The 25,219-nt window shown below is 39.6% G+C and overlaps 1 protein-coding gene across 4 annotated transcripts in view; it reads left to right on the top strand.

The window, feature by feature from the left end:
• Positions 1 to 25,219, top strand: part of PDGFD (platelet derived growth factor D) — a 142,194-nt gene that overhangs the window by 100,147 nt on the left and 16,828 nt on the right. For all 4 annotated transcript variants that reach the window (XM_064718434.1, XM_064718446.1, XM_064718427.1 and 1 more), the window contains 2 exons: positions 11,316 to 11,375; positions 16,568 to 16,769. In XM_064718434.1, coding sequence (XP_064574504.1) covers positions 11,316 to 11,375; positions 16,568 to 16,769 — 262 coding nt within the window. The remainder of the gene's footprint in view (positions 1 to 11,315; positions 11,376 to 16,567; positions 16,770 to 25,219) is intronic.

Genomic DNA, 25,219 nt, shown 5'->3' on the forward strand with positions numbered 1-25,219 from the left:
AACAACTTAGAAAGCATGAGGCTAATTTTTCCACTGTTGTAGAGCAGGGTAAAATAAAACACCTTGGGACTGCAAAAATATATCTCACACCAAGGTCTGCCCAATAAACTTTAAACAAAAAAAAATCCTGAAAGAACCTGGGCATCATGAGAACTAGTAGTCTGACTGCTCTGTGTGTTTTGTGTTGCATGCTGAAGAGGCCACTAGTGATAGAAATAGGCTGCTGAAAACTTTGCTTTCTCTACAAAAAATTGGTAATGCTCTGTTGGTGTGGGAACCTAAACCAAGCACAAAGCAATTGCTGTTTTTTACAGATGAGGTAGAACTTTTGTGCCTGATTGGAAATGAGATCTTATTTCAAAATGTGCATTGTACTTTCATGTGTGTATTCATCTCTGAGCCGCCTCTCCTCTAAGCAGGCATGGTGCAGACAAGGTCTTGTGTGCTTATCTTCTGCTGATGGTTAGGAAAGAACCTGAGTGCATCAGTCATGTTCTTATTCAGGCCTGCCACCTCTTTTTGCATATGCATGAGTTGATACAGAAAAATTGGCATTATTTAGCTCTGAAGAGAGAGCAAAAAGACCAACTCAGAGAAGATAATGTAAGGCAGCAGAAATGGGACACTCTGCTCCCTATACATATAATTTATCTCTGTCAGAAGTATGTGAAAATAAACACTGTTTTCTCACCTTAGCAGCAACTTTGTGTGCTGACAGTGCTTGCTCAGTGCTGGTTCAGGTACATTTTCCAGATGCATTAAGGAATAGATTAAAAGCAGAGACAACGCTTGTAATAGCAGCTGCTGAAATTAGGAGTATTGCATGGCTGTGAGCTTACTGCTGCTGCAGTCCAGGTCTAGTCTTCCGGGGCAAAGATGGACAAGGTGGCTAGGAGAGCTGTGCTAAAAACCAGCAGTGCAAACTAAACAGTCTGTGGGTCTGGTACTTTAAAAGTACTGTCTGATGTTCAGGAAATGCTCAAGAGTTTTTTATACTATAGAGCAAGGTCTTTCTGCCAGAGTGTGTGAGGGCTCTCCCCAGTGCTTTCTCCTCATAAGCCTGCATTGCTGATGGAGGTGGGCAGCTGAAATGCCTGGCCTGTGCATACCAGCACTGTAGACCAGGATGGCAGGGGTTTGGCATCTCCACAGATGGGGTATGTAGCTACTTCTGCAATTTTTGTCAATACTGATATCACACCCATGCAGTATAAACCTAACTGTGCCTGTTGTCTTGAGAATACCCATCTTCAGTTTCCAGAAGAGCTGCTTGCACCCACAAACATCGCTTTTTTCTGAAGATAACCCTGTTCTGCACCCATAGGAAGGTGGAGAACATGCTCACACATCCCTGCCAATGAGGAGAAGCCGTACCTGTGCCCATGGTTCCCCGGGAGATGGTGGTTTATGGTGATGTGGTGTCCCCTTGGTGGTGATTTGTAGTAGTGGGTGTCCCCTTGGTATGGGGAGAGCATCTCTGTGCCTGGGGAAGATCTCTGTACAGGCATAAGTCACCCTTCATGCTGTGCCACTGTGTTACATTTCAAATTAATGTCATGATTTTTTATCTTTGTTCTATTCAGTCTCTTGGCACCAGTTCCTTTCAGAGTCCGTGTGTGCCATCAAATAGAGTTTATGGCTTGCACCTTTTTCTCCACTTACATTCTTTAAAGTGAAAAATTGTTTTTCTTACCTGCCACTGCTTCTGACCTCTGGTAATCCTACCATTTTTCTTTGTATTGAATGATGTTTACAACTTCTTTTTATTTTTTTTTGCCAGTTCAATTTTCTGTGACATTTTCTATGTCATTAGTATAAAACTGAATTAAACTGTTTGTCTTGATTTTCACTGCTTGAATATATTTATCCTATTATAATTTTACAGCCACCTTTGTCTATTTGGTTATGCTTATGTTTAGTCAGAATTCAAATAAAACGTGTCACACACTAATTATGGCCCAGTACACACCCTCCTAGTCCTGAGATTATGGTCTCAGTTTGGTGTTTAGAGGGATTTTCAAGGCCATTTTTTTGGTAAGCTAATCCCGAAACTGTTAACATGATTTTGTTAGATTGTTTACAAAAGGTGGCTAATGTAAGGTGCTCTTTACCTGGTCTTTACTCATAGTATCGCTCACAATCGATATTTGCAAAATTATGCATAAGATAAATGAGAAGCTTAACTGCTGCTAAAGTACTTGTATTTAGCTTTAACTGTTGGAGATTTTTTCAGAGATGGCTTAGAAGGCAGCTGTGAGGAGCAGGTTCTCACAGCCTGCTTCTGTAAACAGCAGAGGTTCTCAGGTTATTTTTAACTACAGGTAAAAGTGGCAAACATGAAGGCCTTGAGAGCCTTGCGCATCAGAGTTCTCAGGCAGCTTTCTCATAACAAGTGGATGTTCTATCTTTGACTGTTTTGGGAAAGCAAGAATAATTTTGAGAACCCAAATCTTGGTATTGGAAACATAAGGAGGAGTTGGTATGTTATCTCTGGCCTATTGTGAGCTCAGATTTTGCAATATGCATGAACTTGATTAACACTGTTATAAAAGGTGATTGATTGATTAATAAATCGGAGTCAGTGCTGACCAATGCAAGGTGGGTCGTCTCCCTCCAACTTCAATATTAACAGCAGTGGTGTTTCTGAGGAGTAGATCTGGATCTGGAATTTCAGTTGGAATAGTTTGGATTTTTCCTTAATTTAGCTCTTTGATGAAACTCATGTTAAACAAAATCCCCAATAGGCAGTATCCTGTGCTGTGTGCAGTAAATTAACTGCTTTTGATCACATCAAAAACCTGGAAAAGCTATGAGAAAAGAGTTCTTTTATTCTTCAAAGATTAGGTTTTCTCTCTATTTTTATGATTATTGAACATCTTAGAAAGCTTGCATAGCAGTCCTTTTTTGTTGTCCTAGAAAATGCAATGCCTTCCAGTCAAAGCAGGAGGGTGAACAAATTGCTTTGTTTTGCATTATCTGTGAAACATAACACATGCTCCTGCTGCATGCTTACTGCAGAATTAAACACCATCCTCTGACAGAGAGCTCAAAAACAAATGGATCCTTCACGAAAAATCAATAAGCTGGGATTACTGCTAGGATAGCTAATGTCCCTTACCAGTACCCTTCTACATTGTGTCCTCAGCTTCAGAATTAAATTTGCTGAGCTCCATTAGAGTTTTTTGTTATTATTATTATTGCTTCTATGTTTCTCCCAGATCATGTCTGAAGATGTAAGTGTGCATGTCCGAGCACTTTGTACATCCTATTCATTTAATATTCCAATGGAAAACTTGGAATATTAAATGAAATTACACTGTATTTGTTAATGATTATTTTCCTGTGATTATGGACCGTGTATAAATCTATAAAAAATGTGTAGAAACCGAAGTGGAAAGAAGTCAGAAAATTAATAGCTTGCTCCTAGGAGGTTTTCTCTCATTAATATTTTTCCTTCTATCCCTAGTACTGGGGCCTTTCAGTACATTCCCATTTGGTGTGAGTCACACCAAGAAGGAGGACCTGAAATAACCAGCTGTCACTGCCTTCTGTTAACTCTGAAAGAGTTTTTTGCCCACCTGGACACTACCGGGCAAGGGAAGTATCAGCTTTTCAGTTTTGCTCAGGGCAGAGTCGCCTATTACCAGGGAGGCTGCTTCCAAAACCGTGCCAGTCAGTGTGGCAGGAGTTCACCAAAGTCCTCACAAGGGCACTAGGTACTGACCTGACAGCAAGTTTTTGGCTCATGGGATCACTCCACCCAAGCTCTTTTCCCACTTTGATGTGAAGCATCACCCTGGCCAGGACTCCTTTGGATGCTTGCTTCACACTGCCCTGGCAGAGCCAGCGTGGGGCATCGCAGGGGGACCAGCAAGCCCTGCAAAATGGGATCCCACCATGGCCCAGGTGTGCTTAGACACAGACCCAAGGTGAGCAAGTTGCCCAGTTGCCTTCAGACTGCTCCACTGTCACTGCCAAAAGATGGGCACTGCAGACCATAAGGCACCAAGAGTCATTTCTGAAAGCAGGTCTGCTTTACATGCAATAGGAATAGAAGGGGAGCGAGGAGCAGATTCAGTGTCAGTGTAATTTAGCTGGATTGCATCTCTGGATTGCGGTAGGGTGAGCCAGGGCTCACGGGGAGATGATGAATGGCTGGCAGCCTATAGCATCAATGGCAGGAGAGTGGCCAGGGCACCTTGACACTCCTGAGTCTGACCTAGAATGCTTACAGGGCACTCGTCAGCAAAAAAGGTGGTTAAGCATGCAGGAATTTAGGAATAAAACTCCACATCTCTTTATCAAAGAAACTCATTCCAGACTGAAGGATAGGCTGGAATGGAAGGAAGTGCTGTCTAACAGATGCAATTGGACTTCAGAGGAGCATCTCACCCAGTGTCATGAAGGAAACCATCCCTTGTCCTTGGATGGTACATGACAGTCAAAGGTCAGGCAGTGTCATGTAATGCAGAAGCGACTATCCAGCCAGGGACAGCTTGCTAATCCTAAAAGGTTTCTAAAAGGTAATCTCGTAGTCAGTTTTATTTTTTTTATTTTATATTTTAGAGACCAGAGAACAATCTGCAGAGTAGCATTTTAGTGGTTTTTGCAGCACGCACAATGCTGAAGTTCATTGCTCATGAATGGGAAAATCAGAGTATTGGAGAGGCAAGCTGGATGACCTTGAGCAGCACAGAATTGATTTGCAATGAAAATGGAACAGCCCAAAAATGAGCAAAGAGGTCACTCATGTAGAGATTAATAGCAACAGTATTTGCTGTTAAATGGCATATCACTGGTTATTGAAGAGGGGAAAAGAAAATTTCTCGGTGTACTAGGCATGTGACCAATGAGGCTGTAGTTGCATCTCTTCTGGAATACTTTGTACAGTTCTGGTCTCCATGGTACAGAGCAACCACATTTTTCTTGGACTAAGTTCAGGGACAATGGGGGAGAAGAGGGCATTTCTTACTAAGGGCCAAGACAGCTTGGCTTGCTTAGTGTAATAAAACAGATGATGAGAGGAGATATAACATCTCTTCAGAATTACTGCAGGAAGCAAACTTGGGAGAGAAAGAAAAGGATAAAGCTGGTATTTACATAAGTGCAATAAAGATAAATTTAGCTTGGAAACAGCCAACCAGTCTGAGGGGTTTGGAAGAGACAGCCTAAGAGAGAGAGCCTTTCCAGTTTTGTGTCCTGGTGCTTAACTGCAGAATCAAAATTTGCCATTCAGATAAAAATGGCAAAGGAGGAATTGCAGACTATTTACAATGAATGTTAGTTGATTTGTGTTTTGTTTACAATTGCTTAACTGCAGTATGCAGCAGATTAGCTATTAGCAAATCCCTTGTACATGGATATATGAGGACAGGTTTCTGTGATAAATGGTAAAAATAATGGTAATGCACAATTTGCACAGCTTGGTAATGAAGTTCTTGTGGGTATAAGTAGGAAATTGGATGCTCATAGGCATAATAGTGTCAGATGACATCTGATTTTTCAAAGGCTGTTGTCTCATTTGAACAAGTATTATGTGACCTTTTAGACAGAACATTTAAATTCAGTGTCTTGGACATTCTTCCAGTATGCACCCAGAAATGCCTATTTCCAGGGCTTTGTGAAGGATGAAGAGGAGTATTGATGAAACATAACTTAATAAATACATTCTTCTGCTTCAGTTTTACTTCAGCTTTTCATAAATTAATGTAACAAACTGCAGTTAACCTAAGTCATTATTACAGCCTTAAACTTTTGAAATTTTAAGTATCTTATGTTTCCCATTCATTTCTAGCTAGTAAATGTGTCAGAAAAAATCAAGAGGGATTTTATATCTTCATTTGCACTAGTATTAACTTCGTTGATAAGGTTGTAGCTACTGATATGTAGTGGCAACTGGACTTCAGAAATTCAATTTATGTCTTTTTTGAGGGGCAAGAATCACACTATTACACTTGAGATCAGACAGTTTGGTGGCTGTCTGACCTTTTGTTACTGACTTTAAAATACTGTTGTCATGGATGCCCTGCCTTTATGGGACTGCATCAAAAAGTAGAAAAGAAAATTCAATATGATTGAAGTTATTTGTTGATTTCTTAGCTCTTCCAGTAATAGCTGGCGTCAGTGGTAAAATTTGCTCTTACTTCCAGTTTGGATAGTGCTGCCTTCACATTACAGCTCCCTGGATTTATTAATGCTTGCACTGCCAAATGAAGGAACTTGTTGACATTGGTAATAGGCTCTTTTAGCAGAGGATGGGTTATTATCTGGAGAGACAAGGTCAATTCACATCTAACCTTTGTTAAAAACACTGGCCTGCACTTAATGTTTCATTGCAAGTCATGATTCCCAGATTATGAGACATCATTGTTGCTCGCTCTCTAAATTCAGTAACTTTTATTTTTATTAATGTCTGGTCACCAGAGCTGAACACTGAGCAGCAGCAGTTTGACCATTACTGTAAGAAAAACCATTACTGTAAGGCTTCCTAGTAGCCTGCTTTAGGTATCTTTCAGTGTCCTTAGGAGGTGTTAAGAAATATCATTCTGATACTAAATTAAAACCCAGTGATGTGACAAAATGAAAGTATGGTACAAGAAAAAGATATTTCAAGGTGTGAATTTTTATGCTTATATTTATAGAAATTGGAGTGTCCTAAAATGCTGCATGAGAAATTAAATTTAATCAGTTGAAGTGTACAAACTTGAAGGTGCATCACAGCATTTTTTTTGAATGGAACTATGATTTTTATTTTACCTCTAACTTATATAACACCATTTCTGTTATACAGCATGTTCTGAGTTTGGAGTTTATTTGCTTGAAATATGTGTCTCTTTGTATAAGAAATGTAATATCTGTAAATATAATTGTTAGTGAGAATATAAGTATTATTGTTTGTGGCAGGAAAAAAAGGAATTTCCAGGTTATTATATTTTGTTGTTACTATATACACGTACAAGTTTATCTGCTTATCAGCTACCTGTCTGAACATAACTCTGAATGCAATAGATACATGTTGACTGTTTTTCAACAATGAGTATCATTGAGTTTCTGTTTATTAACCTAAATGTTAGGATAATTTTGTCTCTTTTTTTCTTCAAGTTGCAATTTACTCTAATTTTTCCTTACAGACCTTCCATTGTCCTTCATCCCTAATTCTTTCATTCCAGGGAGAGCTCACAACTTCCTTTCGTTTCTGTACTGGACCTCTTTGAACATGCTCCATTTCACCCATGATTTGTTTCTGCGGGATCATCTGTGTGTCTCAGTACATCCATTAGCCCCGTTCTTCTGTAAATTTCTATAAACTGCTTTTCTTTTGGATAATTTGTAATTATGGTGTCTAAATACCACAAATTGGATGACCACAGGCAGAGCTCAACACTTCAGCTTCTCCATCTTAATTTTTTCTTAGTTTACTTCATTCTTCCTCTTTCTCATGCTTGTTTCCCCAAGACCATGCCTGCATTTGACCCTTTCTCCCTCATTTTTATTCTGAGTAGAAGGGTACAGTAGAGAAGGTGGCTCCTTTAGGAGAGGACCTTACTGAACCAGTGAGCCCAAATCATCAGTCAGGGTACTGCCTGTAATCTAATTCTTAATCACAACTCCTTTGAGAACCTTTACCACTCACTGAGGTGGAGAGCATCACCTCAGCTTTCATGAGCAATAGTTTGTATTGTTTTGTCAGGTGAACATTTTTTTTTACCAAAACTAGTCCAATCACCCCAGAAAACTGCAGATTAGGAAAAAATAGAGAAGCTTATAGAGATGTGAGGCTGCTTCTTTGCACTGGAGAGAGCTGTCTGTATGTTGTGCTCATCCTGTGGTTGTTATTGCCTATCCCAGACATCCTTCCTCACAGTAGTCATGCACCAAGATGACAAAAGACTAATCTACAGTGAAAAAACATGTAAAAAAGGCAAAGAATCACAGTGCCTCTTAATTTGAGGACCAGGCAGTAACTCAGCATAGCTGGGAGGACTCGGAAGTTTTGCCACATGGGTGGTACAACAAAGTGAGTCATGACAATATGCTTCTCAAACTGGAAAGCTTCCCAGCCACATCCCGGGTATTTTCCTGATGTCTCAGTTCTTAATGTCCCTACCAAGCCCCATGGCTTCAACACAGCAGAGCCTGTACTGCTGCAGGTTATGGCTGCAAATCATCTCCCTCAGGAACCAGTGCTGTCTGGCTCTGCAGTCCCTTATATCATTGATAGCTTTGATTTTGCATCATGATCTCCACTTGCAAAGACCTGGGTGGAGCAGGGATTATTCCCTGTGACTCCTTGTCACTTAGTGGCCATCAGTGGTGAGAGACAGGCTATAAAGTCCGTCTGCAAAGAAGAGAGTAGCTTTTCTTTGTCCAAAACAGAGTCAGGAACAATACATCAATGTCCATACATGTTTAACTCTGGGGACAGACTCAGAATTTGTCTTGCTGAGGTGTAATTTTGGAAGTTGATGTTTGGAAGTAATTTTTCTTCACTGAGTGTAGCTGCTATCAGAAGGTGATTGGTAGTTCTGTTGTTCTGCCTGTATTTTTGCTGCTTGTAGAACAGTTAATTCAATGCTTTGCTGAAGTCTCTAGTAAAGTTTTTATGTTACCATGACACAAATACAAAAATAGAAGCACTGTTGTCAAGGTGATGTAGCCAAATTATTGCCACCCTGTTGTTCCTGATTCAGTAAGAAAAGAGATGAGAATTTTGGTGGTTTTTTTAATGTTTGAACTAAAAGTTTTAATGTTGTTTCAAGTAATGAAGAAGCAACAGCAAAACAACAGCCAAAGTGATCACAGGCAAATTCACATGAACGAGGTAGAATGAATTGAACAGATAGCACTGAAAATAGATTTGTCCTTCAGCTTCTGCTAGGGGCGATGGTGAGAAGGAGGAGAGGGCTTTGTAATGATGAGAACCACTTTGATATTATTATTTGAAATAGCTGCGAGCAGAAGCCATAGATAATAATAATCTCCAAACTGTAGAGGTTGAAAGCACCGCAAAGCCAAGAATGACTGCAGCTGCCTTGAGTGGTGGTGGAACAAAGCCATAGAGTTGTGAATAGTTTATGCAGATTGAATATAATCAGAGTTGAAATGTGCAGTCATCAGGTTTGAGATCCAAGAAGCAGGTGGTACACGTGTCTATATCAGGATTTTGGAGAGGTTTCCTGGCATGAACCAAGTCAAAGAATCACAGACTAAAGAAACAGTTTTGATATCCACATTTAGATAAAAAAGTGGCCCATCCCTTTGAACATAAGACTGCAGTCTTCTCAAAACATTCAGTGAAGCAAATTGTTTCTGTTTTAAAATAATGCTTTAGAACTCAATGCCACTTTTTTTCCTGGAAGTGCTAAATGGAAGCTAATGACAGAGAGGAAATTATTTCCAAGTTCTGCAACTGGCAGACTTTACCAGAGGGTTCATAAGCTTTTCAAATACATTTTTATTTAATTTAAATTGCTGCTTGTCAAAAACTGGGCAACCAAATGTGTAGAGAATGTGGCCAAGGGAGGCATATTCAGAATGGTGTATGATCTGATTATAACTTTCAGATTTCTTTACTATTTTTAAGAAAAAAATCTGCATTGAAAATTTCACCAGTTTTTCTTCTCTATTCTTAGCAGAAAATGACCACATAGTTATAAATGTTTTTGTTACTCTGCAGTTTCAGTGGTCACTTAGTGTTGGGATTTCTTAATTTCTATTTATCTTAAATACTGAAGAAGAAGAAACAGTAACATTTTTGAATAAACAATCCTGTAACTTTTGAGTCATTAAATATTTTTCTATAGCAAATGGAAAACATTAAAAAACCAAGTATTTTGATTCTGGATCTGAAAGCAGCTCTCTTCCTTCTTGGGTAAAGGAGCATTGGCGATTAGTAAATTATGAGATCAATTTTTGGTTTTCCATTCCTAAGAAATAATTTAATATATGCAAATATATATATACATGTATGGTGCAATACAGGATCAAGTCTAGCAAGCATCAGCTGTTCAGTTTTCTTTCCATTTCCCCTTTCAGTTGCCAGCTTAAAAAAAGCTTGTCAGATACTGACTCAGTATGAAATAGTGAGCACAGGCATTGATCCAGCTTCCTTAAACCTTTTCATTATATATTCTCTTATTAGAAATTAAAATTTTGGTATGCTGTCACTTCAGTCCACTTTCCTTACCTGCATATTCATGCTGATCATTAGCTATTCACTGCATGTGAGTGTTTAATAACCATTCTGTAATGCTGCTTTTTTTTTTTCCATTTTTCACAGTTTAGTTATCCAATTGGAAATTAATAAAGCTGCCAAAAGGTTAAAGAAATGGCTTCTTCATTATTTAGTAGTGATTGCTCATCACTGGTCAGACAAGTGGATTGGGATTTATGTGACCACATGTCAATATCTACAGTTTTGACATCTGTTTCTTAAGATCAGCCTCCCAGGTTCCCTTTATAGAGACAATGGAGACAAAAATGCATTTTCAGGGTGCACTGTCATCCCAAGTAAAGCTTCTAACCCAGATCAGATGATTTCCACCCCAGAAATGCCAGGTTTAGTTGATTGGAAATGGAAACAAGACTTGCTTAGATGTTAGATTCATAGTTGTCCAAAGATAGATGTTATGAATCCCATCCCTGTGCTCAAATTAATCATAAATGCCAAAGATTCTGTGCAATGACACCGTTAATCGCAATGTATGGCTGGGTTTTTTGATGTAACAATACATAGTGCAGTGTTGACCATGTACTGTTCAGCACAAGTACCAAAAGCGGTGCAGTCATGTTAGGACTACTTTTGAGATGGATTAGATTATCCCGCTTTTCACCTGGACTAAGTACTACCAGGGAATTAACATGTTCACATTCTTTCCAACAGATCAGTTTGGCAACTGCATTAATACTCTGGTTGTAGACATACAGAGATGTTGTTTAATATTTATGTTGGCAGATGAATGTAATGTCCTTGACCAGATTAGGTCTTGCTATGCAAAGCAGCATAGATCGGGTTGGTATTATTATTATTACTGTTATTGTGGTTGATTATGATGATAATAATAATAACAACAATAACAATAATAATATTCATCCATTCTTGTCCAAGCAGGCTCACAAGGATTTTATAAACATTGAAAAGGGAGGAACCTGAATGGAAGTAGCTTTATTGAGGAGTGACACATAGCAAGGGACTTTTGCATTAAAAAGGGTTAGAAAAAGTGACAGATGTTGAATGCTGAAAAATTTTTTAGATTTTGTAATTAATTTAGGATATTGCCTTAATGGTGATTTTTTCTGTGTGTTTCTCCCCTTAGGATGATTTCCAGCATGCAGCCTCAGAAACCAACTGGGAGTCAGTCACAAGCTCTGTCTCAGTAAGTAATTTCTCACTGTTTTGCCCGTCAAAGGATTGATAGAGTGGCTTGAATCCAAGTCAATAAAATGGCATCTGTACAGAGAAACCATGTATTCACCTTTGAAAGAAGATGAATAAAGCTTCTATCCAACTGATGAAATGGGACTCAAACAGTATGGTTTTAGGGATAAAAGATTCAGGATATGCCCTTTGCTGTTGTAAACACATGAGACAGCCATTGGGAAATATTTCTTGTTTTCAAACTCATCCTGCCAGTATGAAAATACCAGATACAAACATAAATTTTTAATCAATCATTGAATGTCTCAACTTACATGGAAGACCACATGTAAAGCAGGCTGGCAGGAAAATGGATCTGGCATTTCATTGTCAATACTGAGATTTTTTTTTTAAGTGTTTTTCCAATAAAATATTATGTCTGAAGTCAGGTAAAGTTACTCCATATTCAGCAGTGAATTGCAGCTTGGGAGAAAAATCAAGAAAGAAAAAAACCCAAGTAAGCTAGTAAAAAAATTTAATTTTCTCTTCATTACATTTGATTTGTGTCGTTGGCAAAAAATCTGCCCTCTCTGCCATTTCCCAGTGCTGGGGAATGGCACAGTAGCATGAGAATTCATAATACAAGCAGTCCTCTTCTGTGTGCTTTGGTGCCTGCTCCACACCACGTCATGGTTCTTGTTAACTGCTCTTAAAACACATGAGATGGGGGTAAATGAGACCAATGTCTAAAGCATTCGTGGAAGAGAGCTTATTAATAGTGCCTTTGTTACAGTAGCTGCCAGGAGTAGCTAGTGAATGAGCAGTGAATAAAATATGGGTTAATTCTACTGATAGGGGTCCAATCAAGGCAGCAAGTAGAGAGAAGACTCTGTGCTGCCAAAATTAGAAGATGTTAAGTCAATCTCACTTGTGTTTACTCTTGAATTTGCAAATGACACTTGCCCTTCATGATACGATTCACTGATTGCCTGGAACCAACTGTGCTGAAAGTCTTGAGAAGGGATGTTAGCAGGGGTGAGCTCTACTGGATGTGCCAAGCAGGAGATGATAGAACAGGTTTACTAAAAGACATGAATCCATTTTTCATTCTAATGTGGGCATGGGAAAAACACCTCAGTGTAATGGTATATTTTGTTTAAAAATATGGTAGGCTGATGTTTGAAAAAGTAAGCCTAGGGCTCCCTCATCAGGTAAGTATGTAAATGAGACTAAGCCTATGGTAAATGCCATGTTAGTTACCATCCTTAGTGTCAAAAAATGCACAATATACCAAACAATAACCCAGTATCCCTTTCATATTGAAAAATCAAGTTCATCTTTTTGCTTCTGTTTTTTTTTTTCTTAAAAAAATTTTTTAACGTGGTTCAGCTAAGGACATTCAATACAAATATTACAGGTAGCAAGCTGATGCCCAAGGTCACGTGGAAACCTACAGCTAAACCAGAAGCAGAACCTCGGTTTCATTGGCTTTCTTGTGTCATTCCCTATCTAATAAAATATACTTTCTCCAGCACATTGCACCCACAAGTCCTTTTTATCCTCAGAGAAAATAAGGCAGGGAGATTGAGCAATTTTTCACAAAGGCACCAAGGAAAATGACTGAGGACATCCAAGTTCTTCCAGAGAGAAAGATTCAGGGATTCTGTTATGGTCTTGAGAAGCAGAAGGACAAACTCAGACCTGTGAGTCTTGGACAAGGTGACATACAATTCTGCTGATGCTCAGGTAGCATGGCAGGTCTGAGTTTCTTCTCTCAAACCCACAAGTAACTCAAAGACTCATTTTAGGATATAGACACATTACAACTCTCAGAATAAAACTTTTTGAGTGAGCAAATTCTTTCTTCCATGTCTGAGGTCATATTACAGAGTTATATTTTGGCTTGTTTTTTTGTTTGATTTTTTTCTCAGAGAGTTTAAAAAAATGCTTCTACCCTTAACCTATCACAGCAAACCCAGGAAAAAAAAGGAAACAAAATCTAACTCCTTATAAGGTTAGTTTCCATTATATGTAAAGTAATTTTATGACCCACAAAAAACTGTGGTGCACATTGAATTGCCTGTCAGGCTCACAATAGAGATAGGAAAGTGAAAAGAATAAGTGAACAGAAATTAAGGGCAAGAGCACATACAAAAAAAAAAGATACCTTTGTGTTGCAATAAATTAAAAATGTACTCAGTGCTTTTAAGAACTGCAAAGGAGATACATAATGTGGAAGATCTTCGCTCCTCATTGCTTCTTACATTTCCTCTAGCCCCCTCTTTGGATATGATCTCAGAAGTCAGATTATGACAAGCACAAAGCCTCCCAAAGCTAGCGCCTCATTCTTGGCAGGACAAAAGAGAGGCAGTTGGGTTGGCAGCTTTGAAGTTGCTTTTGGGCCTGTCACATGATGTTGCTGCCAGGAGGCTATCTCATGTTGAAATAATTCCTCTTGATTTGGCTGTCACTAAGAAAAAGTTAAGCTTTCTTCTGTGTTTTAGCAAGGCTGCACAAATCTCTTGAGTAGGAGCTTTTATTTGAAAAGAAAGTGGGGAATCCCAGCTGCCTGTATGAGTTTGACGTGCCCTGCATATTCACAGCTTGACCTCCACTTCTGTAGTGAAATGTGCAGTTGAACATGTGGGAAGAAGACTCCTGCACTGAGTAAACCACACACCTGTGGCCTGATTTTTATGCTCCTGTTTCTTCAGCATTCTTAGGGCATCTCTCTCACTTTTGAAAGGCAGTCAGGGGCTGATCTTTCCCTACTGGAATGCCATGAGCTTCCCCAAGCTCTCCTCAGTAAGAAAGTAGTGTTTAGGCGCCTTTCCCTTTTGTAACCCCAGCCCCTGTGTTGGCACACTGCATGATGCTCCTGCAGCACTGCTTTAGATACCAATGCTGTGTTCACTTTGCTGCTGTGAGCTTTTCTACTGCTGGGACTTACACCTCTCTGACAGTCTCTAGTCCCAGCCATGCAGAAGTCAGGAGAGAGGCTTCAAGGTGTGCCTTCCTTTTTAAGGGAACATGAATTTTTGCAGGCCTCTGCGCTGTGCCTTGGCACTGCACTAGAAGGGCACTGCGATCCCAGGTGGGCCCACTGAAACTTCTTGGGCTGCTGGTGCTAAGCTGTAAAGTGCAGCTATGCTTTCTTGACTGCACTATTGTAATGTTTGCTGTTTCTTCTCTTCCTGGTTTTTAATGATTTGGACTGTCCATATTTTCAGCAGACATATGCAGGAAAATGTGAAGAGTTGTTCGCTGTGTGATACAGCTTACCATAAAAGAGAAGTGTTTTATTTTAAAATATATGTATATATATACATTAAAACCATTATAGGAGGAATTGAAAGACACAATCCTGCAAACAAGTGGGTGAATTTACTCAAATGAGTTGACCCTCCCATTCTGACCTAACTGAGTGAAGTTAATCACAAAGATTAATAGTTTAACATATGCATTTACTTGAGAGATGAGGCAAAACAAACATTTTGGGAAGCCATTAATTTTAACTGGCATATTTCTGGTGCATTACTTCAGAGCTGGGTTTTCATGAAAGAATTTAGGTTTCTAGGGGTTTCTCCCCAATGTTTGAATTTATAAGACCAAAAAATTTGTGTGCTATACTATGCCTGTTTTTGGACAAAATTGATTGTGGTTCTTCAGAATTAATACTTCTTCTTGTGCATATTTTACATACTATTCAGCCTTGTGCTTGGATAATAGAAAAAGTGATATCAGGAAAGTGAATATTTTGATACTAAATTAAGAATTTTAACAATGTTTCGCGTCCTCTCTAATAAAACTGAAAATGCTGCAGTCATTCTGTCAAAGTCAAATTGTGCCAAAGTTCAGCGGGAACACTCAGAGAACAGTACTTGGTCCTTACTGGTGGAAAATAAGTATTCCATTTGGTGTTATAATTGTAAGATACTACTATGTTAGTCATCCAAATATTCATTGTTACATTGCTGAGATCGTAGAATTATAGAATGTTTAGGGTTGGAAGGTTCCTTAGAGATCACATAGTCTCAATCCCCTTGCAGTGGGCAGGGATGCCTTTCAGTGGACCAGGCTGCTCACAGTCCTCTCCAACCTGACTGTGAACACTGTCAGGGATGGGGCATCCACAGACTCTTTCAGACCTGTTCCAGTGTCTCATCACCCTCATTGTAAAGAATTTTTTCCTCAAATCTAATCCAGACCTGCCCTCTTTCATTTTAAAGCCATTCCACCTTGTCTTATCACTACCTCCTCTTGTAAAAAGTTTCTCTTCATCTTTTTTGTAGGCTCCCTTCAGGCATTGGAAGGACAGAGTTAGGTCACCCTGATGCCTTTTCTTCTCTAGGCTGAACAATTCCAGTTCATCCCACTAATCACCTTGGTGTCCCTCCTCTGGACTCACTCCAACAGGTCCATGTCCTCCCTGTGCTGACACCCCAGTGCTGGTGGGATCTCAGCAGAGCAGAGCAGAGAGGCAGAATCCCCTCCCTGGCCCTGCTGCCCATGCTGCTTTGGATGCAACCCAGGACACCTTTGGCTTTCCTGGCTGCAAGCACATTGTCAGGTCATGTCCAGCTTCTCACCCACGAACATCTCTGAGATCCAAATATCATGTTTTTTCTGTTTGTTTAGTAAGTTGTATTTTTGGTAAAATGTCAGTTCAATGTCAATTAATCTTTGTTTTGTAATACATTTAATCTTGGGTAATAAAGGGCCATTTTTCCAAGTCTCTAGCCATGCCAAAATTGTTGTCCAAATTGACCAGAGAAAGATTGTCTAGTGGACTTCTTTGTATTTTTCTTTTTCTGCTGTGGTCTCTGATCTGCTTCATGTGAAATACCAACTGGAATTTCCATTTCCGTGGCCATGGCCATCGCAGTGCTTTCAAAAGACATTTTCATTGCATCTTTGCATATATGCAAACCATCATTCCCTTTGAAGACTGCATCTGAATACTGAAAGTCCACCAGTGGCAGTACTTTTGCTCCCGGCATCTCTTCTGGGATTTACTTGGAAATTTCTTGGTATCTCTTCTTACAAAAAGAAAACACAGGTGTAAGAAAGTCCTGGCCCAAAGACTTGAAAAGATGGCCCGAAGTAACTGTTTCTCTCAGTAATGAAACAAGCTTGCCAGTAACTGTTTTCAGTTGTTTGAAGTGGTGCTGTGATTTATTCCAAGTACACTGAGATGTATGTCACTCTTAGGGGGTATCCTATCCCTCTCCATCAGTGACTGACCCTACGCTCACAGCGGAAGCGCTGGATCAGACCATCGCCGCCTTTGACACGGTGGAGGATCTGCTCAAACACTTCAACCCGGACTCCTGGCAAGAAGACCTTGAGAATCTCTACACAGACAGTGGGCACCATTATCGAGGCAGGAGCTACCATGACAGGAAGTCCAAAGGTAGGAAAATACTTTGGGACATACACATACATTGGGGAAAGGACAGGATATTCCTTCACTCCTCATAGGAAAGTCCATCAGTCAGGTGTTACATTCTGGCGCTCACGTTCCTGTTGGAGTCACAGGGCAAGGTGCCACCTATTAAAACCAGGGATGTGTCGTTCAATCCTTAATCAGTTTCCAGGTAGGATCTCACTTGAGAAATCAGACTGAAAACTGCCCATTTTTACGATAAATTCACAAATAAAAACACAGGTCCACATGTAAAGACATATGATTCTAAGCTTTACCCTCTTAATCATTGCTTTGTGTGTAAAGCGTGGGGCTCCTAATTACCTGTGTTATCATCCTTCTTTAAATACCCTGCTTAGGGACTGTTCTCTGTTGAGTGAGGAATAATCACTTTTATCACATTGTGCTTAGGGAAGCATCTGGTGCAGACACCTGTATGTGCAGCTGGTTTTTTTAGGATGTGAACATTTCACTGTTTTTCATTATGTTGGCAGGGAACATTGTTATGGTTTAACATCTTTGTCTGTAATTGAGCAGAGTGCACATTTCTGGGTTATGTTTCTTGTTTCCTTCTGTTAGTTCAAATCATCCACCAAATGGTAAAGCAAAGGGGTGTTTAGCTGGCAGTACAAAGCCATAATGATAAAGAAACACTAGTGAGAAGTCACAGTTGTGCTCTGAGGTAACCATGCACTGAAGGGCCTGACAAAATTGCCCTTCATGTGCAGTATAAATGTAGGAGGTCTGTTAGGATTCTTCGGGGTGACAGCCATTGTAGTGTTCACACCAGATCTGGAGTTAAGAATTTTATTTGATTTCTCATGTTGTCATCTATTTTCAAGTTATGTAATCACGTGCATTCTTATTTGTAACTTTAAAATTATAATTCCCAAATCACAATTCCAATTCTGTGCAATCTGCCATTTATTTACATCTCAGATCCCATCCCCTCATACCTTAAGCATGTTATAAGGAGCAAGAGAGAACTGTAGTTCCGTGTTTGTAACTTGTTATCAAATTATGAGGCTTTGCTCTTAAAAGGGATATATAGACTACATCCATATTAGAGAAAACTGTCAAGAAGTGTTCCCAGGCCCTGAAATACAATTGTTATATTGCTAAATTGTCAGCCTGGTCATTGTTGGGCATGAACCAGGATCTGGCAGAGGCCATCTGTCATTTATGTGCCCACCTTGACTTGGAGAGTAAGAGGTAAATGGCAGGAATGTGGGCTGTCCTGTGGCTGTTACGCTTGGAGCAGGAGAATAACCTCAGGCACCTGCAGGTTATTCTGTAGACACAGTACTGGTGTACAGTTTCCAAGACAGGTTGGCTTTCTTTGTTTCTGGGCTCAGCACTTCAAAGGAATCTTTAATAAAGCCCTGAGCGCCCATTCAGCAAGAAGTGAACCCCTTTACTTTGCTCCCTTTTTGGCACGTCAGAAATTTCAGGCAAGCACCACCATTGCTGGGGAAAGGGGAAAACATCACCTAAGTATCACTGTGTGACTTTCAAGAGTGTTTTGATCTTCTGTGGCTGTGTGGAACATGATCTGTGTCCCTTATTCATCCAGGCTGGATTTGGCACCAGTAGATATGTATGAAAAAGAAATGAAGGGTCTGTTCTGTTTTTAATAGAAGCTGATTAGCATCCTGTATCCTCTACTAGTTCTGTTCTCCAGGTATCATTTCATTCTCAGTTCCTATTTGGCCCAGTATCCCATATATTTAAATAACCACATAAGTATAGAATAGCATTTGATACTTTATTGATGCTAATTATGCAGGCTGCAGGTATCAAACTGATCTGATAGTGCTCAGAAAATTCAGACGCATAAAATTTTCCAGCTACAGTTTTAATACTTGATTTAATAGGCTTTTTTGGTGGTGGTGGTTTGGTTACAGGAAAAAGAAAAAAGGTTTTATAACAGTTTTCCTTTTGTTTTTGAACTAAAGGCCAAATTCCCTGACTGTTAGCAGCTCTCTGGGCTAAAGTACCTCACCACAGAGAAATCTTTTAAAAATTTCAGTTAAGAATATTTTAGTCATAAACTTCTGACAAGATTAAAGGCTTGTTCTTGGAGGATGTGAGGAGTAAGGAACAGCTTTAACAAATCCTTAAATTAGAAATGTTTGGAGGCTTTTAAACACAGACAGAGTGGATCTCTGAGGAATGTTTATAGGTACTGGGGTAACCTTGCAGCAAAGAGAGCAGTAGATTATATCATAATTTATTTCAGATACCTATCTGTTTCAGCTTACAGCTTGGGTTTTATTTTTTTATCCTAAGTTAGAACAGCCCTGAGGCAGGTAAGAGCAATTTGACATAATCTCTGCCTATCTTTCACAGCATTTTCACCATATACCATGTAAATGGTATAAATTAATCACTAATAATTTCACTCCTATCCAGCCTTCTACCCATAACAAACTCTGGCATAAAATTGAGCTAAGAGAGGCAGTGTTGCTGAGTACTAATTTTGGTAGCAGGGACAGGTGATAAATGATGTTTAAATGGTGTGTTTTCTTAATTTGCCAATTAATAATTTACAACTATCAAGGTCAAGCAAATAAGAAGTCAGTATTTTATCATAACTGAAACTCACAGAATCGGGGAATAGATTAAGTGGGAGGCCACCTCAGGAACTTAAATGCCCTTCCTCAAGGCAGGGCCATCAATAGAAGGCTGCTCATGACCATGTCAAGTCAGGTTTTTAATATCTCCAAGCATGGAGGCTGCTCAGTCTCTCTGGAACCACTCTCTGAACGAAAACAAACAAACAAAGGCCCAAAATCTAGTTTTCAGCATTTAAATAGGTTTTCATATCTTAAATTTCGAGTTTAGAACCTTTTGTTCTTTAAAAGTAGTCTCTGGCTCCATTCTTGCTTCTTCCCATTATTGCTGCATTGATGCCAATGGTGTGAGGCTCAGCAAGGACGAGTTCTGCATCCTGCCCTTGGGTCACAGCAACCCAGGCAATGCTTCAGGCTGGGGGCAGGAGCTGGAAGGCTGCCCAGTGGAAAAGGACCTGGGGGTGCTGCTCAGCAGCAGCTGAACATGATCCAGAGTGTGCCCAGGTGGCCCAGAAGGCCGATGGCATCCTGGCCTGGATCAGCCAGGTGTGGCCAGCAGGAGCAGGGCAGGGACCGTCCCCCTGTACCCAGCACTGCTGAGGCCACAGCTCCAATCCTGTGCTCAGTTCTGGGCCCCTCAGTGCCAGAGAGACATTGAGGGGCTGGAGCGTGTCCAGGGAAGGGCAACGGAGCTGGGGAAGGGTCTGGAGCACAAGTGCTGTGAGGGGCAGCTGAGGGAGCTGGGGGTGCTCAGCCTGGAGAAAAGGAGGCTCAGGGGGACCTCAGCACTCTCTGCAGCTGCCTGACAGGAGGGTGCAGCCAAATTGGGATTGGTCGTCTGTCCCAGGCTACAAGTGACAGGACAAGAGGAAATAGCGTGAATTTACAACAGGAGAGGTTTAGATTGGATATTAGGGAAATGAATTTCACAGAAATGGTCATCAGGCATTGGAATGGACTACCCAGGGAAAGTGGTGGAGACACCATGTCTGGAAATATTCAAAAGGTGTGTGGATGTGGCATGTGGGGCTATGGTTTAGAGATTATTATGGCAGTGCTTGATTTACAGTTGTATTTTTGATGTTTGAAGGTCTTTTTCAGGCCAGAGGATTTGATGATTTTTTTGTATTCGTACACAATAATGTATGCATATACAGATCAGTCTTTTCCTAGATACCTCTTGCAAGTACCTGAAAGTTGAAGAGTGTGTGGATTAAATCCATATTTATGGTAACTCTATTCAGTCTACAAAATCTGATCTCACACCTCTACAATATTGATGCAATTCTATTGAGTTAAGTGCATTTCTTTCTACTGAAACCAAAATTGCATTTCTATTGAAATTTCTATTGCATTTCTTACTATTGAAGTGAGATATTGGTATGAAATGTGTCTCACTAATAACCACATGAAGTTTGATATTTAATTCTGTATATGTTCAGCAAGGTTTGCTGTTAACCACTCCAGTGAAAGCTGACCATAAAATCACAGTGCAATCTAGAAGGCAGAACAGGACAGAAAAGAAAGGAGAAGATACATTCTGATTTTCACAATTCTGAAATGAGAGGCCTTGTGTAAGCTGTAAACTATGGTGCACACTTCAATGAAAATATGATAGTTATTTCAAATAACCTCTGCAATTGTAAATATACTCATAAAGGTTTGCAACCAATTTCTGCATTTTAGAAACTCTGAAAGTATAAATATTCAGTTTTATGTTCATCCTAGGTTGTTAGAAAAAAAGTATTATTTTAAAATTATTCCTTTTACATTTCTGTAATATATTGTAATATATTGATGATCTCAGTGTCATAGTAATTTGGTTATTACAAATATTAAGCATCTCCAGAAAGATATCACTTTTGGGTTATTTAATACTGTTCATGGCATGAACACAAGTAAAGAAGTAAGCATCCATGCTTCAAAATTATGTTGAAGTTCTTCACAAACAGGTTTCAGTTCTTCTGGAGAGTTATGAGGACAGTTCAGACATGTTTCAAGGAAGCATCTTCATCCTAGTTTAAATTTCTGAAAGCATGAATTTATCTGGTTAATAGTATTAGAAGAGCTTCTAAGAGATACTGTTGCAAGCAGTTCCGTCCACCAATTAAACATTATTTAACTTTTCCCACATACTTGTTTGCATTTATGTTTTGCTGTTGTCTCTGATTTCTTACCTCCCATTGAGTAATAATTTTTAATTAAAAAAAAATCTCCACCTGTGAAATAGTTTCCATACAAATGAAGAAAGAAAGGAAAAATAACAAGGCCACTGTTTCTCATCATAGAAGTAAATCCAAATGTCATGGAACTGGTACCCAAAGAAAGGAGTTGTCTTTAGAAAGGAATGGAGTGGGGGTTTTTTTGTTTTCCCATAAATAAACCTTGGAAGCAGGAGCACATGTAGATAGATACATTCTGGTAATTTACAAGACTACCCCTTCCTCTAAGCTCATTTTCTTTTTTAGGAAATAATACACAAGAAGCCTTTGGCTATCAGAGGAAATTAATCAGGTGGGACATTCTTGCAATAGCATCTCTCTCCAGTGACAGCTTTACAAGTTAAATAAATAAACACTTGCTGGCATAGCCACACTGCTCTCTAGAAGGGGAAGAGTGAGGTCAAACCATGAGTCTTCACAGAATGTTTCTGCTGTTCACTGCCAAATCAGTTCCCAAGATCAGGCAAGTTTCACCATGTCCTTAACAATAGTTTTTAATTGTCATAACTTAAAATGGTCCAGCAAGAAGTTAAAATTTTAATGTTATTTCTCGGAGGCTTGCAAGCAGTGGCCAATAAATTACTGCAAACGTCCATGCACTCTTCTTGAAAGATTCTGGGATGGCTGCCAGCAAGTTTCAGTGCACCAGACAGGGAGTGCAGGCATCACAAATGCTGAATGCTTGCTCATTCATGGCAAATTTGAATATTCCAGGTACATGGAATACCTTCTTAAATAGCTGATAATTTAAAGTATTCCCTGGGTTTAAAAATCAGAATATTTTTCCTACTCTTCTTCAGTTAGGAGCCAAGTTGTCTGTTGGATGCTTACTGCACGCATTCCTTCATTTCACAATCTAATTCAGATCTACATTCCTACCTTCCCTCTCTGTGACAAATGACATTTTCCCTCGCATGTTACGTGATGTAATTGTTGGTCACTGCAGTGAAAGGTTTTCTTATTAAACCCTTTTTTAAAATGCTATTGAAACTTACAGCATGTTATTTATCACTGGAATAAGCTGCTCTTTTCCATTGATTTCAGTGAAGCAGTGTCCAATAGTTTGGCCTGCTTTTGCTACTTGACCTGTACCACAGCTGGTAATTGGTTTGCCAGTCCATAATAGGCCTATATATTTTGCCCTTTGTTCCATGAAAACAGTTATAATCCTACTGAAATCCTGATCTTTTGTTCCTCTAAAATAATAGAGGATATTTGTCTTGGTGCTGTGATCCTACAGTAAATGCAAATTGCAAGATCTTCTTAGCTCATGAGAAGGATTTAGATAGCTCCCAAGTTTCCAGGTATATTTAACAAATTGCTTATTGTGATATCATTAAGCATGTGCAGTGGAACAGTCAAAACCATCATCCATATGTGTTGAAGTCTAAAAGCCACAGGGTTTGGTCAAAATTTGGTATGGAGAAGAATTATTTTGTCAGTGTCAGAGCATTTAGATTATTTAACCAGAGGAAGATGAGACTAGGAAATTATATTTCATTTGTTATGCCCATATAATTGTGAGAATATAATTATGTTGGTAATCCAAATATTCTTTGTTACATTGTTGAGATCATAGAATGGTTTGGACTGAAAGGGACTTAGAGATGTTCCAGTGCCCTTGCTGTGGACAGAGACTGCTTGCACCACACCTGGTTGCTCAAAACCCATCCAGCCTAGAACACTTCCAGGAATGGGGCATCCACAACTTCTCTGGATAACCTTTTCCAGTGTCTCACCAGCCTCACAGTAATGCATTTCTTCCTAATATCTAATCTAAACCAATATTTTTTTTTTTTTGTATGAAGCAATAGCCCCTTGTCCTGTCACTACTTGCTATTGTAAAAAGTCCCTCTCCAGTTTATTTGTGAATTTTCCAGCTCAAGTTCAGCCACACCATAGCTTCAGATACAGCGCTGCTCTGAATGTCTTTGATGGCTTTTACAGTGCCTCTAGTTTACCTGCTGATTTTTAGCAGTATTGACCCCAGCGTTACCCTGTGGGGAACACAAATATTAACCGGCTACCAGATGTACTTGGAATTGCTGACCATTTTCATCGTCTCAAATATTCCAGTTATCTACTGAATTTGTAGTCCACCTCTTCCATTATATCTCAGAAATCTGGCTGCAAGGATGCTATGCTTCACTTTCAAAAATCAGCAGATGCCTCTGCTGCTTTCACCTCATCCAGCAAGACAGATGTCTCATCAGAGCCAGTTCTGAGGTTGGTCTCGTTAAATCTATTCTGGATGTTCCCAGTCACCCTCTTGTCTGTCATATGCCTGGGCATTGCTTCCCAGAAGGATTTGCCCCTTAATTTCATCATAGACTGACCAGGCTGGAGCTGCCTGAATCCTCCTTACCTTGCCTTGCCTTGTCTTGTAGATGGCTTTGACGTGGTATAGGAATATCATGGCAAGGTGGCTGCTATCTCTTACACCTTAGCTCTGCTCTGTGACTGATGCCTGAAAAAGTGTAGAATGATCAGATGTGAATTTGAAGCAGATAAAGTGTTAAAAGCAACCATAACAGACCAACTGTCTTATTAAAATTATTCAGTGACCAGCAGCAGAGGTTTTCTTCTCAATCTTTAAGGCCTCCTTTTTCAGAATAAAACTTGGCATTAGCTGCTGTCTCTGATTTCAGTGCCTACCTCTGATTAAGATCATAGAATCACAAAATATTTTGATGAAAGCTTCAAGGTAAATACATGCCATAAAGCTATGTGGAATGAGGATGGTTTTATTTAGAGGATTTAAGGGAAGGAAGGGGCAAACATTGGCCCCCAAGTATCCAGTTTAGTGCTCCAGTGCATCTCTTTCATGTTTGCCTTACTTTTAAGCTGTCTCTGATGCAGACATTCTGCAATAATACTTGGGAATTATTTGCATCCAGTCTAAAGAACCTTTTAGTTCTAGTTTTAAATTAAGGACTCCAGTGGTTTCAGACCTTGATAAGTAAAGCAGCTGGATTTCACACCAATCACACCAAGGCTCGGTTACATTTTAGTCACAGCAGTGAAGTGATGCATGAAACTGACTGTACTGTAAAATCTCATTCTTATATGGATGAGGAAATGGACTAGCTCCAGACAGTAAAACAATCCTAAGACAGGAAAAAATGCAGATTAAAGCTTTCAGAAGAGAGAGTTCTTTAGAATAAAATGTGCTCTTTTGTTGGGGAGCAGTAAACTGTGGTCTAGAGCTTAGGATTTAATTAGGCAATCGGAACTGTTCTTGTGTGTCAGTGTGGTGCTACGAGAGTACAGGATACATTGTTCAGAGTACTCTGCATGCTCACCTTATTCCCACCAAGCACTGCAGTTCTGTAGAGCGGAGTAAAAAAGAGTGTAGGTGTTTACCTCCAAATGAATTTTATTGGAGGATGACTTGTTTGTCTTTTAAATTGTTTATTTAGGCTTTTCTTCTCTGCTTGAGATTTCTCATTTTCATTTTCAACATCACTAAAATAAGACTTTTCTGCTTATCTGAGTATCTCATAGATATTCCCCTGGATTGCTGCAGTGTCAGTGTGGATGATCCAGGCTTTCCCCTCAAGCAATCTCATTAGTGATGAAGGCAGCAAATTTTCAGCCCTCTTCCTTTAGTAGATTTTTCTGTCACATCAGTTGGCTGAAGTGA

This window comes from Zonotrichia leucophrys, chromosome 1 (genome assembly GCF_028769735.1).
Source record: "Zonotrichia leucophrys gambelii isolate GWCS_2022_RI chromosome 1, RI_Zleu_2.0, whole genome shotgun sequence".
Taxonomy (NCBI): Eukaryota; Metazoa; Chordata; class Aves; order Passeriformes; family Passerellidae; genus Zonotrichia; species Zonotrichia leucophrys.